The sequence below is a fragment of the Mobula birostris genome, chromosome 3, assembly GCF_030028105.1.
Source record: "Mobula birostris isolate sMobBir1 chromosome 3, sMobBir1.hap1, whole genome shotgun sequence".
In the NCBI taxonomy this organism is placed as follows: Eukaryota; Metazoa; Chordata; class Chondrichthyes; order Myliobatiformes; family Myliobatidae; genus Mobula; species Mobula birostris.
The window spans coordinates 27,925,540-27,939,629 of NC_092372.1; the positions used below are offsets into that span (position 1 = coordinate 27,925,540).

General features: G+C 41.4%; 1 protein-coding gene across 2 annotated transcripts in view; it reads left to right on the forward strand.

The window, feature by feature from the left end:
• The window catches only part of mtmr12 (myotubularin related protein 12), a 101,305-nt gene that overhangs the window by 44,542 nt on the left and 42,673 nt on the right, over positions 1-14,090 (forward strand). For both annotated transcript variants that reach the window (XM_072252375.1, XM_072252376.1), the window contains exons 4-6: positions 30-102; positions 3,951-4,087; positions 11,809-11,902. In XM_072252375.1, the coding sequence (XP_072108476.1) occupies positions 30-102; positions 3,951-4,087; positions 11,809-11,902 (304 nt within the window). The remainder of the gene's footprint in view (positions 1-29; positions 103-3,950; positions 4,088-11,808; positions 11,903-14,090) is intronic.

Sequence of the window (14,090 nt, forward strand, 5' to 3'; positions counted from 1 at the left end):
AATTTTCTTTCCTGTAATTTACGTCTTAGGAACAAGCCTACAGGAATAAGCTGATGGGTGAAAATGACATATCCTTACTTTGTGTGGACCAGATCTTTGGAGGTAATGTAAGGAATAAATTCTATGCAGCATATTTTTTTGTTTGTGGGGAGGGGGTGTCTGGAATTGTTTACTTAGTGACTGCTTTTATGTGTGGTGAACAAAGGGCTTACACCATGAAGCATTTTCTGTGATTCAGTTACATTATGGCTGGCTTTTCTCAGCTTCATCTGCCTTGGTTCAGTAGTTCTTAATATTTATACTTTTGGTGCTCTCTGGCTGCTGTCATTCCCTGCTGAGGACTATGCAGTTACATTATAGGGACAGTATTAGTCATAGTCATACTTTATTGATCCCGAGGGAAATTGGGTTTCATTACAGTTGCACCAACCAAGAATAGAGTATAAATATAGCAATATAAAACCATAAATAATTAAAAAAATAATATGTAAGTTATGCCAGATGGAAATAAGTCCAGGACCAGCCCATTGGCTCAGGGATTCTGACCCTCCAAGGGAGGAGTTGTAAAGTTTGATGGCCACAGGCCATGAATGACTTCCTATGACGCTCTGTGTTGCATCTCAGTGGACTGAGTCTCTGGCTGAATCTACTCCTGTGCCCAACTGGTACATTATGTAGTGGATGGGAGACATTGTCCAAGATGGCATGCAACTTGGTATTGTGGGATAACTTCAAGGAGCATATCTTAAGGGAATGTACAGGAATATTTTGAGTGCAAAGAATGCAAGAAATGACCTTGTTCTATTAAATTTGTTTACACACCACCCAAGAAATGCATTTTGCTTAAAAATAGAGGATCCATGGGTTGTGTTTACATGGGTGTATAACAAAATAGGGTCAGATATTGCATTTGTATATGTTTACATGGGTGTATAACAAAATATATAATTCTGTCTTCTTTCTCAGAATTGTCTTGAACTTTGTTGAAGTAAGTTTGAAATGTTTTGGTCACTTGTGAGCTAAATTTTGCTCTTCACAAAGAACTACAGAATTGTGTGTCTGTATCTATGGGGGGGGGGAATTAAACTTGCAATTAAAAGAAGCCTTCATTTAAGTACTGTACATGAGTGTTTGCACCTTCTGATGTTTACATAATAGTGATAACAAATATCTGGTTTATTAAACATGCAGGGAATACTCGGCAGATCAGGCAATGAGTGTGGAAAGAAAACAAGCCTTTTCTTTTCAACCTAAGCCTTTCCTCCCATATACCACTCTATATCACTATTATCTATGTTCCCATATAAGAGTACCTTCAATATCCCTAATGTATCTCACACTCCCAGCACCCCTGGTGGAGTTTTCTTTCAAAACAAGGAAAAGTCAGAAACTTGTAGACACAAGCAAATCTGCAGATGCTGGAAATCCAAGGCAACACACACAAAATGTTGGCGGAACTCAGCAGGTCAGGCAGCATTCGTAAAAATGAGTAAATGGTTACACCCTTCTTCAGAACTGGAAATGAATAGGGAAGACAGCAGAATAAAACGGTGTGGGGAGTGAAGGAGGATAGCAAGAAGCTGATAGGTGAAGCCAGGTGAGTTGGAAGGATGAAAAACTGAGGAGGAAGGAATCTGGCATGAGAGGAAAGTGGACCATAGGAAGAGCAACACCTTGTATTCTGTCTGGTTAGCCTCCAAGCTGATGGCATGAATATTGTTTTCTCCTTCTGGTAAGTTTTTTTTTCCCCCATTTTCCCCCCTCCCCCTCTGCTATTCCCCGCTGTGGACTCTTAACTGCTTATCACCTCCCCTTTCTCCTCTGGTCCACAGCCAAGCAAACCACACAAAATGCTGGAGGAACTCAGCAGGTCAGGCAGCATCCACGGAAATGAATAACAGTTGCTGTTTCCGGCTGAGGCCCTTCAGCACTGGAAAGAAAGGAGGAAGACACCAGAATTAAACGGTGGAGGGGAGGGTAAGGAGAATAGCTAGAAGGTGATAAGTGAGGCTAGGTGGGTGGGAAAGATAAAGGGCTGGAGAAGAAAGAAATCTGTTTGAGGAGAGTGGACCATTGGAGAAGGGGAAGGAGAAGGGGACCCAGGGGGAAGGGATAGGCAGGTGAGAAAAGATAAGAGGCCACAGTGGAGAATAAATGAAGAGGGGGGCGGTGGAGGGATTTTTTTTTTTACCAGAAGGAGAAATCCACATTCATGCCAGCAGGTTGGAGACTATCCAGACCGAATACAAGGTATTGCTTCTCCATCCTTAGAGTGGCCATGTGATACAAGAGGAGGCCATGGATTGACATGTTGAAACGGGAATCCAAATTAAAATGTTTGGCCACTGGGAAATTTCATTTTAGGCAATGGTGTGGAGGTGCTTGACAAAGCAGTCCCCAATTTATGACAGGTCTCACCAATGTAGAGGAGGAAGTCAGGAAACTGTAGCGAGGAGACGAGTTGGAAGGAACAGTTGGAATACCTATGGTATGAAGGCCAAGACAGAATGGCCCAAGATGGTGATGTTGGCTGCCTTCACTGAATTGTCTGTTTACGCTGAAACATTACAGACCTGAAGCATTGCTTCTCTGTCTGCAGATGCAGTCTGACATGCTGAGTGGGAGTGTTTGTAGCATTCTGCAGACACTTCAAATATGAAATAAAATTATTGATTTTTCTTTTTGGAATTGCTGTCTCTCATTGTGGTCAAGTAGATTTTATTTTACTGTATGCTCTTGCTTATTAGCATGGAGAAACTGTTGGGCATTTCACATTGCGTACTTGTCAGTTAGTAGTTTTCAAGTGAACGACAGTGCTGTAAGGAGCTGGGAAAGCTCAAATTGACAAACCATGATGCTCTTAATTTGAACTTTTGTTAGAATAGAGTTTTAGTTGTTGGGTAAGTGTGTAATGTTGCCAAAACTCTTTGTGCATTTTTAAAAGGAAATAATCACATGTTTCTCAACCCTTGGACTTGCTGGAGTGAAATTGATGGTCAAGTATTTTGTTGATTAATGCTAAGTTTACAGAGTGGAAATTTGTCATTTGTCATTCATTTCAAATATTGTTGTTTGTGGCAAATCTACATCAAAGGTCCTACTCCGTAAATCTGAACGTGCACACCTTGGCTGACTTTTCAATGCAGCACTGAAGCAATGTTGTGATGTTGGAGTTAAGCATACAAAATGTTGGGTGAACTCAGCTGATTAGGCAGCTCATGTTAGCAGTTGACATTTTGTGCTGCGACCCTTCATCAGGACTGGAAGGGAAGGGGGGAAGAAGCCAGGAAAAGGTAGGAGATGGGAAGGAGTTCAAGCTGACCAGTGAAACTATGTGAGGGGAAGATAGGTGGGTGGGGCATCTGAAATGAGAAGATGGGAGATATTAGTTGGAAGGGGTAAAGGGCTGAAGAAAGATTCTGTTAGGACAGTACATTGGACCATAGGAGAAAAGAGGAGGTGGGACACCAGAGGGAGGTGATGGGCAGATGACAAGGAGAAGTATGGGCAATGGATAAAGCAAGAGGTGGGTGCGGGGGTTCTATTACCAGAAATTAGAGAAATTAATGTCATACCATCAGTTTGGAGGCTATCCAGACGGAATGAAGTGTTGCTTCTCCAACCTGAGAGTGGCCTCATCGTGACCATAGGGTTGTTGTTCAACCTTGACATTAGATGGAAGACTTGTCTACCCTCTCAGGTGGACTGATGCTATTTAAATGAACAGGAAATGTCATCTTTGAGGTATTGGCCCTTTTTTTTAAATCCCATATTGCAAATTACTAAAAGTAAATTAAGCAACAACTTGCTGAGCACAGATTTGGCTACCTATATCAGGATCAACTTCAAAAGTACTATTTTGATTGAAAAGCTCTTTGAAAAGAAGCTGTAAAAGGTGCTACTAAGTCTTACAGGATGAAGCATAACTTTAATGTATGTTTTTTTTTAAGTTTATGATGACAAAAAGAAGCCTCTACTACCTGGTGCTATAAAGAACAGAATTCCTGAGAAGCTACTTCTCTATTGTAAAGATTTTCGGGTCTTCCAGTTTGGCTTAAGATATTCCAAGGAAGAAGATGCACGAAGGGTAAATAAGAATCAAATTTCCTGCTTCAAATGTAAATAAGCAAGGATTCCTTGTATTTTTTTTATTTTGCTCTTATCTGTTTTTGAAATGCTTCTGTAGTAAACTTCCTTGTAGGCGTGTTTGAAACTATTCCTTGCTGTGGGAAAACTATCATGTGCATGTGGTGACTACCTAGTGATACTGGATAGGATGGCTACACCTAACCAGTTTTATTGCTGTAAAGTTCACAAAATGTAGTATGCTTGTTTATAATTAAAACAATTTTATTTTTAAAAACAAAATGAGGGGAAAATATGACCATGTGATTGTATCCAAAACAATCAGTTTGCCAAGCTTCAAACTCAGGCCTCCGAGCCTCCCTCTGCAACTGGATCATCAACTTCCTTGGCAGACCACTGTCAGTGCAGATTGGCAATATCATCTCCTGACTATCAGCACAAGTGCACTTCAAGGACGTGTGCTTTGCCCACTGCTCTACTGTCTACGCTCATGACTGTTTGTCTAACAGAGCTCAAACTCCATCCAAGTTTTCTGATGTCACCACTATTGGTGGTATAATCTTAGCTGGCGATGAGAAGGCTTACAGGAGTGAGAGATTGACAGGTTTAATGGTGTCGCAAAAATTACCTCATACTCAGCATCAGAAGACCAAGGTTCTGATTGTGGACTTGAGGAAGGGAAACATAGGAGCACACACATTAGTTTTCATTGAGGAGTTAGTGGTGAAAAGGATGAGAAGATTCAAGTTCTTGGGCTTCAACATTAAAGAAGATAAATCCTGGGCCTGATGTGTTGATACTATTACAAAAAGAGCATGCCGGTGACTCTACATTGCTAGGAGCTTGACACGATTCGATATGTCACCAAAGATTCTTACAAATTTCTATATATGTATGGTGGAGAGCATTCTGACTGAACATAGAACCCTACAGCACAATACAGGCCCTTTGAGCCATGCTGTTGTGCCGACTTGTTAAACCTACTACAAGGTCTGTCTAACCCTTCCATTCCACATCGTCTCCATTTTTTTTCCTTTCAGCCATATGCTGATTGAGTCATAGCCTGGTATGGAGTCTCCAGTGCACAGGATAACAAGAAGTTCTATAGCCCGGAAGATCGTAGATTCCGCCAGCACCATCTCTCTATCTTCAAGAGGCAATACATCATCGAGGGCCTCTGCCTTCCAGGACAAGCCCTCATCTGGTTATGACCAGCAGGGAGGAGGTGAAGGAACCTAAAGATCAACACTCAGTGGTTTAGGAGCAGCTTCTTTTCCTCTGCCATCAGATTGTTGAACATGACATCATTATCCTTTTGCACTGTTTTTGTAATTTACCGCTTTTTTTTAATGTCTTTGCACTGTACTGCTGCAAAGCAAGAAATATCACATCATCTATCAGTAGAAATAAAATATGATACTGATTCAAATGATCTTGATGTATTGAAGCCCTAACTTCTAACAGTGTCGCAAGACAATCATCAGCACATAATTCACAGGTAAATAGGAGGGTTAGTAAATGACCACCGATCAGTGCTTGCATATTAAGATTTTCTCAGTGAGGGTGAGAGGAAGATCTACACGTCATTTCCTGGATTTGCCTATTTTAGTGCTTTCCTCTATTACCAGCTGAAGTGGAACTCTGCTTCCTGTGTCAGTCTGCATTAAGGCTTACTCTAGCCTCCACTGCTTCATTGGACAGAGGTCCACAGATTCACCGCTCTCTGGGAAAAGCAGTTCCTCCTCATCTCCGTCCTGAATCTACTACCCCAAATCTTGAGGCTATGTCCCTTAGTTCTAGTCTCACCTACCAGTGGAAACAACTTTACTGCCTCTACCTTATCTATACCTTCCATAATTTTGTTTCTCTAAGATCTCCTGTCATTCTTCTGAATTCCAGGAAGTACAGACCCAGCTGACTCAGTCACTCCTCATGGTCTAATCCCTTCATCTCAGATGAACCTCCTCTGCACTGCTTCCAAAGCCAGTATATCCTTAAGCAAGGAGACCAGAACTGCACACAGTACTGCAGGTGCGATCTCACCAGCACCCTGTACAGTTGCAACATAACCTCCCTGCTCATAAATTCAATCCCTCTAGCATTTGCCTCCTTGATGGCCTGCTGCACCTCCAAACCAACTTTTTGTGATTCATGCACAAGCACTTCCAAGCCCCTCTGCCCAGCAGCATGCTGCAATCTTTGACCATTTAAATAATAATCTGCTCTTCCATTTTTCCTTCCAAAGCAGATGACCTCGCATTTACCAACATTGTACTCCATCTGCCAGACCCTTTCCCACTCACTTAACCTGTCTACAGGTATGCGCCGCCTAACGTCCGTTTGGACAATGTCGGATCGCATTACGTACGTAGTCCTGATCAGAGAACGTTACATAGCAGACGTAACCAATCTCGAGTATCGCACGTCTCTTGAGTGTAGTAGCATTATCTCTCTGTTTAATTATCTTTCGAAAATATTACCGTAAGGTGCATCATGGCTTCTAAACGCAGCAAAACCACTCCTAGTGATAGCAGCAGCAAGAGGCAAAGTATATAATATGGTGTTCGCACAATGTCCAAATCACATAACATCTGATTTCACAGAACGTATCGTGGACATTAAGCGATGCATATACCTCTCGGCAGACTCTCCACATCTTCTGCACAATTTGCTTTTCCACTCAATTTAGTACATCAGCAAACTTAGATACACTATACTCAGTCCCCTCTTCAGATCATTAATATATATCGTGAACAATTGTGGGCCCAGCACTGACCCCTGTGACACACTGCTCACCTTTGGTTGCCAACCAGAGTGACATCCATGTTCCCAACTCTCTGCTTTCTATTAGTTAACCAATCTTCTATCCATGCTGGTACATCACCCCCAACTCTATGCATCCTTATCTTATGGATAAGTCTTTTTGCAGCACCTTATCAAACACCTTCTGGAAATCCAAGTAAATAATGTCCATCTGTTCCCTTCCATCCACAGCGCTCATTATATCCTCAAAGAACTCCAGTAAGTTTGTCAAACAGGACCTGCCTTTGCTGAATCCATGCTGCATCTGCCTGATGGATCCATTTCTTTCCAGATGCCTTGCTATTTATTCTTTAATGATAGCTTCAAGCATTTTCCCAACTACAGGTGTTAAACTACCTAGCCTATAGTTACCTGCCTTTTGCCAAATCCTTTTTTTTTTTTTTTTTTAACAGTGTCTTGACATTCACCGTCTTCCAATCTGCCAGGACCTGCCCAAGTTCAGGGCATTTTGATAAATTATTACCAAAGCCTCTACTGTAACTTCTACCATTTCTTTCAGTACCCTGGGATGCATTCCATCAGAACCAGGGGACTTGTCTATATTCAGGCCCACAAGTTTGCTCAGCGCTACCTTTTTAGTAATAGCTTATTGTATAAAGAGCCTCATCTTCCGTCGCATCTATAACATCTCTCTTTGGCATGTTAGTCATGTCCTCCACTGTGAAAACAGACACAAAATAGTCATTCAAAGCCTCTGCCATTTCCTTATTACCCACTATCAATTCCCCCTTCTTGTCATCCAAAGAACCTACGTTCATTGTAGCCACCCTTTTCCGCTTTATATAATTATAGAAACTTTTACCGTCCATTTTTATATTTTGTGCTAGTTTATTTTCATAATCTTTCTTCCCTTTCTTTTAAGCATTTAACTCTTTAATCTTCTTGACCCTCTGCCAATTTGCACATGGCTCGGGTAGTAATCCAGAGAATACAAACTTTTTTTGGTTCTGCTTTTTAATTTGGTCCCTAACTGCTCAAATTCCCTCAGCAGAACTGCTTTCTATCTATGTTGTTGGTACCCACATGGACCACGACAACTGGATCTTTCCCCTCCCACTGCAAATTCCTCTGCAGGTCATATAAGGTGTCCCAAACATAGACACCAGATGGGCAACATGGTCTTCAGGGCACTCTATCCTCGTGACAGAGAACTCTGTCTATCCCCCTGACTATACTGTCCGCAATTACCACTACATTTCTCTTCTCTTCTCTCTCCCCTTGTGAATGGCTCCCTGAACTACAGTGCCACAGTTAGGTTGCTCATCCTTCCTACAGCCCCCACTCTCATCCACGCAGGGAACAAGAATTTCAGACCTGCTGGATAGGCTCAAGGGCTCAGGCTCCTCCAGCACTGTCTCTTTGATCCCACTACACACCTCACTCACAGTCACATCCTCTTGTCCCTGAACAGAGACCGAATTTGAGGCAGATAATCTAATGGGTGTGACTGCCCCCTGAAACAGAGAATCCAGGTAATTCTTCCCCCTCCCTGATGTGCCGCAGTGTTTGAAGCTCAGATTCCAGGTCATCAACTTTGAGCCTGAGTTCCTCGAGCAGCCAACACTTGCTGCAGATGTGGTCACCAGGAACCACAATGGGGTCCACCAGCTCCCACACCATGCAACTACAGCACATTACCTGATCCTGCATCACCCCTACTTTATATAATTAGCTGTAATTTAGTGACTTTTTATTCAACCACTGTAAAATCCTTACCTGATCCTCACTGAAGCCTCTTGAGCCAAAGCCTCAAGTTCCCACTCCTACACTGGTCCCCTCACACAATGGCCGCTCTGCTTTGACCCTGCTTTGCTTTTGTTTGGTCCTGCTAATGAATCGCAAATCGATTGGTCTGCCACTAATGTGATGAGCCCCGCGAAATGCTCCTTTTTTAAACTCTCCTCGACCTGTGCGAAGCGCTCTCTTTGTGACCCATACCCAGACCATAGCCCTCCATACCCCTCCCATCCCTATATTTATCCAAACTTCTCTTAAATGTTGAAATCAAACCCAAATCCACCACTTCCACTGGCAGCTCAATCCACCCTCACCACCCACTGAAGAAATTTCCCTTCGCATTCCCCTTAAATGCTTCATTTTTCACCCTTAGCCTATGACCTCCAGTTGTAGTCTCATTCAACCTCAGTGAAAAACCTTGCTTGCATTTACCCTGACTAGATCCCTCAAAATGTTGTACATGTCTATCAAATCTCCGCTTATTCTCCTGAGCTTCATATGCTGCAGATCTTATTTTTGCAGCCTCACTGTCTCAACCATAAACTCCAGGATATATAAACCAAACCTCTCCACTCATCTCTAAGACACTCCGTTTGAAACCAAATCTTCAGTGACTTGACCTACTTTTACTTGATGTGGCTTGGTCCTAAGTTATTTCTGGCAGTGCTTCTGTGAAATGCCTTGATGCATCTATATAAAAGGTACTAGTATAAATAACTTGTCGTTATTGCAGCCACTCTCTCTGTTCCTGTGGTTTCTATATTCTCCTTCCCGCATTTCAACTCCGCTCATCTAGAAATGAGCTCTGCAGTATTTTTTTTTTCCCCTTCATTAAAGCATTATTACTTTTAATGACGTAGAAGTGAATCCACATAGTACTGTGCAAGTTTTAGGCCTGTGTGAAGAAATTATGTAAAGTGAAGCAACACATAAATACTGAAGGAACTCAGCAGGCCAGGCAGCATCTATGGAAAAGAGTAAACAGTCGACGTTTCAGGCCAGTCGACCCCAATCGACCCCGAATTCTCCTCCCCCCCCCATGCACAAGCAGCATCAACCCGCCCCCTTTTATTTTTATATTTGATTTGATACTTGGTTCTGAAATACTTAGTTTTTTTAAAAAGCTAAATCAAATCGATATTTGGTGTGACCATCCTTTGCCTTTAAAACTGCATCAGTTCTCTTGGGTACATAGTTTTATCAGAAAATTGGTTTGTTGGTTGTTTCAAGCATCTTGGAGACCTTTCCACAATCCTTTTGCAGACTTTGACTGTCTTGCTTGCTTCTGTCTCTCCAGGTAATCCAGATGGCTTTGATGTTAAGATCAGAGCTCTGTGAAAGCCATGCCATCTGTTGCAGAGCTCCCTGTTCTTGCAGAAGGTAGTTCCTTATGACCTTGGCCATGTGTTTGGGGTCATTGTCCATGCTGCAGATTGAAGTTGGGACCAATCGGACATCTCCTTGGTGGTACTGTGTGAAGGAATAGAATCTGTTTGGTGTTCTCTGCATTGAGGATTCTATTAATTCTGACCAGATCACCAACTCCATTTGCAGAAAAGCAGCCCCAGACCTGCAGGGAATCTCCGCTGTGCTTCACTATTGGCTGCAAACACGCATCCATGTGGCACTACCCAGCTCTTCTGCAGACAAGCTGCCTTCTGTTTCAAGTTTCAACTCGCAAGTCTACAGCACTTGCTGCCATTGTTCCGCACCCCAGTCCTTGCATTTTTTTTTGGTGTGTAGGTGAACCTTGGGACTTTGTTTCCACTTCAAAGGATTGACTTTTTGGTAGAAACTCTTCCACGAAGACTACTTTTGACAAGATTTCTCCAGACTATGGAGGGATGTATTTGGGTTCCAGTAGTTTCTGTGAGTTCAGAGCTGATAGACTTCTGATTGTGAAGGGACCTCATTTTGATGTTTCTCTTGTCTGCCGCACTCAGTTTCCATGGCCAGCCACTGTATTTCTGTTCCTGAACCTTGCCCGTTTCTTTGTGCTGCTTTGGAAGAGCTTAGACAACATATCTTGAAACTCCAATCACCCACAAAATTTCTTCTTGGGTGAGACCTTGCTGATATAGGATGAGCACCTTGTATCTTATTGCTATACTCACTCTTGCTATGGTGTAAGAATTGATGATTTGAAGGTTAAACTGTCACATCTGTCACACCCTCACCTTTTAGTTTGGTTGTCCTTCAACCAGTTTGATCCCTTTTACACCCATTTCTGTTTCAGTTAATCAGTTTAGTTCATTCAACTCATTATATGATTGATCATTAGCACCTGTTTGTTATTTTTGTTTAATCATGCACTTGTTTATATACTTACAAAGTGATCATTTTTTTATTTGAAAAATGGTCTATTACTTAATATGTTGCTTTCTTTAATAAAATACAAAAAATTCTCTAACACTTAATTTTTTTTGGAAAGTTAATGTTTGGAAATCTAAAATTTTGTTCATTTCTACTGACACTAATGCAAAAGACAAAAAATAAACATCTAAAACGAAAATTATATTTAAAAACTCTAGGGTATCTAAGACTTTTGCACAGTACGGCAAGTTGATAGCATCTTTACCTCATTTAGATTTCCTAATTCCTCCTCACAGAACATGTGCAAGTCACATTTGATGTGATGTCTGATAGTATTTGAGTAGTGCATGCTGCAGAGGAAAGAATATTAAGGAACAAAGTGAATGCCTGCATTGTTCCATAGAGAAATGGGCAAATAGGTGCATGTATCATTTGTGCCAAGGAAGGTTAAAGGTGATATCCTCCAGAGATGGTGAATTATTAGATGATGAGTTATTGAGGGATTCTCTGGACCAATCTGGAAGAACTTAGATTTTGCTGTTTGTCAGGGAATTGGGGCCAAAGGGGGTCGTGGGGTATTATTTGTAAACAGCAAAGTCTTTTTTCTTTTTTGAGGATGGAAAATTGGTTATTTGTGTGAACTATTTTTGCTTATAAATATAGCTTTTTTTTTAAAGGAATCAATTCAGTCACTTAATATTTGAATGTCAGTCTTTCAGACTTGGGAATGGATAAGATCGTATAATTCATCCTTGTCTCTGATCTTTCCTTTCCTCCTCCCATCCCTCCCTCCCGAAATCAATATAATTTCATATACTCACTGCAAACATCTTTGTTTTTATCTTTCAGTTGATCCGAGGGATAGTTCACCATTGTTTGAATCCAACTTCTTTAAAATGTTTGTTTGCTTTCTCCTATGTTGGCACAACAGGTGGTCTTAAAGGTAATGCCTCGTAAATCCTTTCCTTCTCTGTTTTTACATAATATAATAGATTGAACTAGTTTAAGTGAAAATGCTCTGGCATATTTTAGGCTATGCTGTATTTACTTTACCATGTCCTTTTGACTTTGTGGAGCAGCTTGATGCAGTTTTAAAATTATCCACTGCCCCAGTCTGGAGGCTGCAGCTAGACATGCTGAGACAGATCACTTTTCATTTTTACAAACATCATCTAAATATGAGTACAAGTAGTGACAGCAACTTTGCTGACAAAACTAGGGCAGAGATAATTCAGTGCCATGAACAAAAAATGAATGTGTGCTTCGGGTGTGGAAACCTAAAATGTCATGATAAAATCTTAATTTAGAGAAAAGCTGATTTCTGAAGAATCTGGGCTCCCCTCCAATATCAGGCAAAAAGTACAATACACAATTGGAATTCTGAGTCTTGTGTTTTAATCATACTAAAATCTTGATTTTGGTGCAGCATGTTAGAGTATTACTTGCACTCCCCTATCTTTATTAGGTTGTTGCAAGAAACATGACATTTGGAAGAAAGGTAGCAGAAACTGGAGCTTGAAGTTAAAGACCGAAACATAAACGGATGTCTCCCTCTCTACATAAATAAAATATGATAAATGGAACACTCTTACTTGTCTGTGATTTCAGTCTTGAATTTGTGCTATCATTCTATGAGGTTAATTGCAGTTTTACAGAGTGGGAGGTAGCAGAGGATGAGGCCATGGTGTGCTGCCAAAGGAAGAGGAGCAAGAGGCATCGAGACGGGCAGGGCCTGGAGGGATACACACCAACTTCAGACAAATAGGATTAGTTTGGATTGGCATCATGATCTGCACAGACATTGTGGGCTGAAGGGTCTCGTCTTGTGTTTACCATTTAATGTTCTATTTGGAAGGTAACTCGACATATCAGTAGAACACTAATCTTTCAAGTGACAATTGCACCTCGTTTAAGCAACAAATCTAAATAAAAACTTCAGAAATAGAGTAAAATACACTCGTCATTGGCAAAAATATAGTTAAATGTACGTACCTCAAGTGAGAGATTTGGCTGCATCACCCTCTGAGGTGGGTGGCAGTTTCTAAGGGAACTGCAATCCATTTGCCGTACATATTATTCATTTGAGTGAAGTTGGTGACCTTCTTTATAAAACTAAGTTTAGTTTAAGTTTTTATTTTCCTTTTTTCCTGGCTTACAAAGGCTGCTGAAAATCTAGTCAAGAAGAAAAGAAAACTTTACGAAAGGTTCAAAAAAACTAGGTAATGACAGAGACCTAGAAGATTATAAGGCTAGCCAGAAGAAGCATAAGAATGAAATTAGGAGAGCCAGAAGGGGCCATGAGAAGGCCTTGGAGAGCAGGATTAAGGAAAACCCCAAGGCATTCTACAAGTATGTGAAGAGCAAGAGGATAAGACGTGAGAGAATAGGACCTATCAAGTGTGACAGTGGAAAAGTGTGTATGGAACCGGAGGAGACAGTGGAGGTACTTAATGAATACTTTGTTTCAGTATTCACCACGGAAAAGGACCTTGGTGATTGTAGGGATGACTTACAGTAGACTGAAAAGCTTAAGCATATAGACATTAAGAAAGAGGATATGCTGGAGTTTTTGGAAAGCATCAAGTTGGATAAATCACTGGGACTGGATGAGAGATACCCCAGGCTACTGTGGGAAGCAAGGGAGGAGATTGCTGATCCTCTGGCAATGACCTTTGCATCATCAGTGGGGACAGAAGAGGTTCCAGAGGATTGGAGGGTTGCAGATATTGTTCCCTTATTCAAGAAAGGGAGTAGAGATAGCCCAGGAAATTAGACCAGTAAGTCTTACTTCAGTGGTTGGTAAGTTGATGAAGATCCTGAGAGGCAGGATTTATGAATATTTGGAGATGCATAATATGATTAGGAATGGTTAGTATGGCTTCGTCAAAGGCAGGTTGTACCTTACGAGCCTGGTGGTATTTTTTTGAGAATGTGACTAAAGACATTGATGAAGGTAGAGCAGTAGATGTAGTATATATGAATTTCAGCAAAGCATTTAATAAGGTACCCCATGCCCCCATGCAAGCCCTATTGAGAAAGTAAGGAAGCATGGGATCCAAGGTGACCTTGCTTTGTGGATCCAGAATTGGCTTGTCCACAGAAGGCAAAGAATGGTTGTAGACAGGTCATAT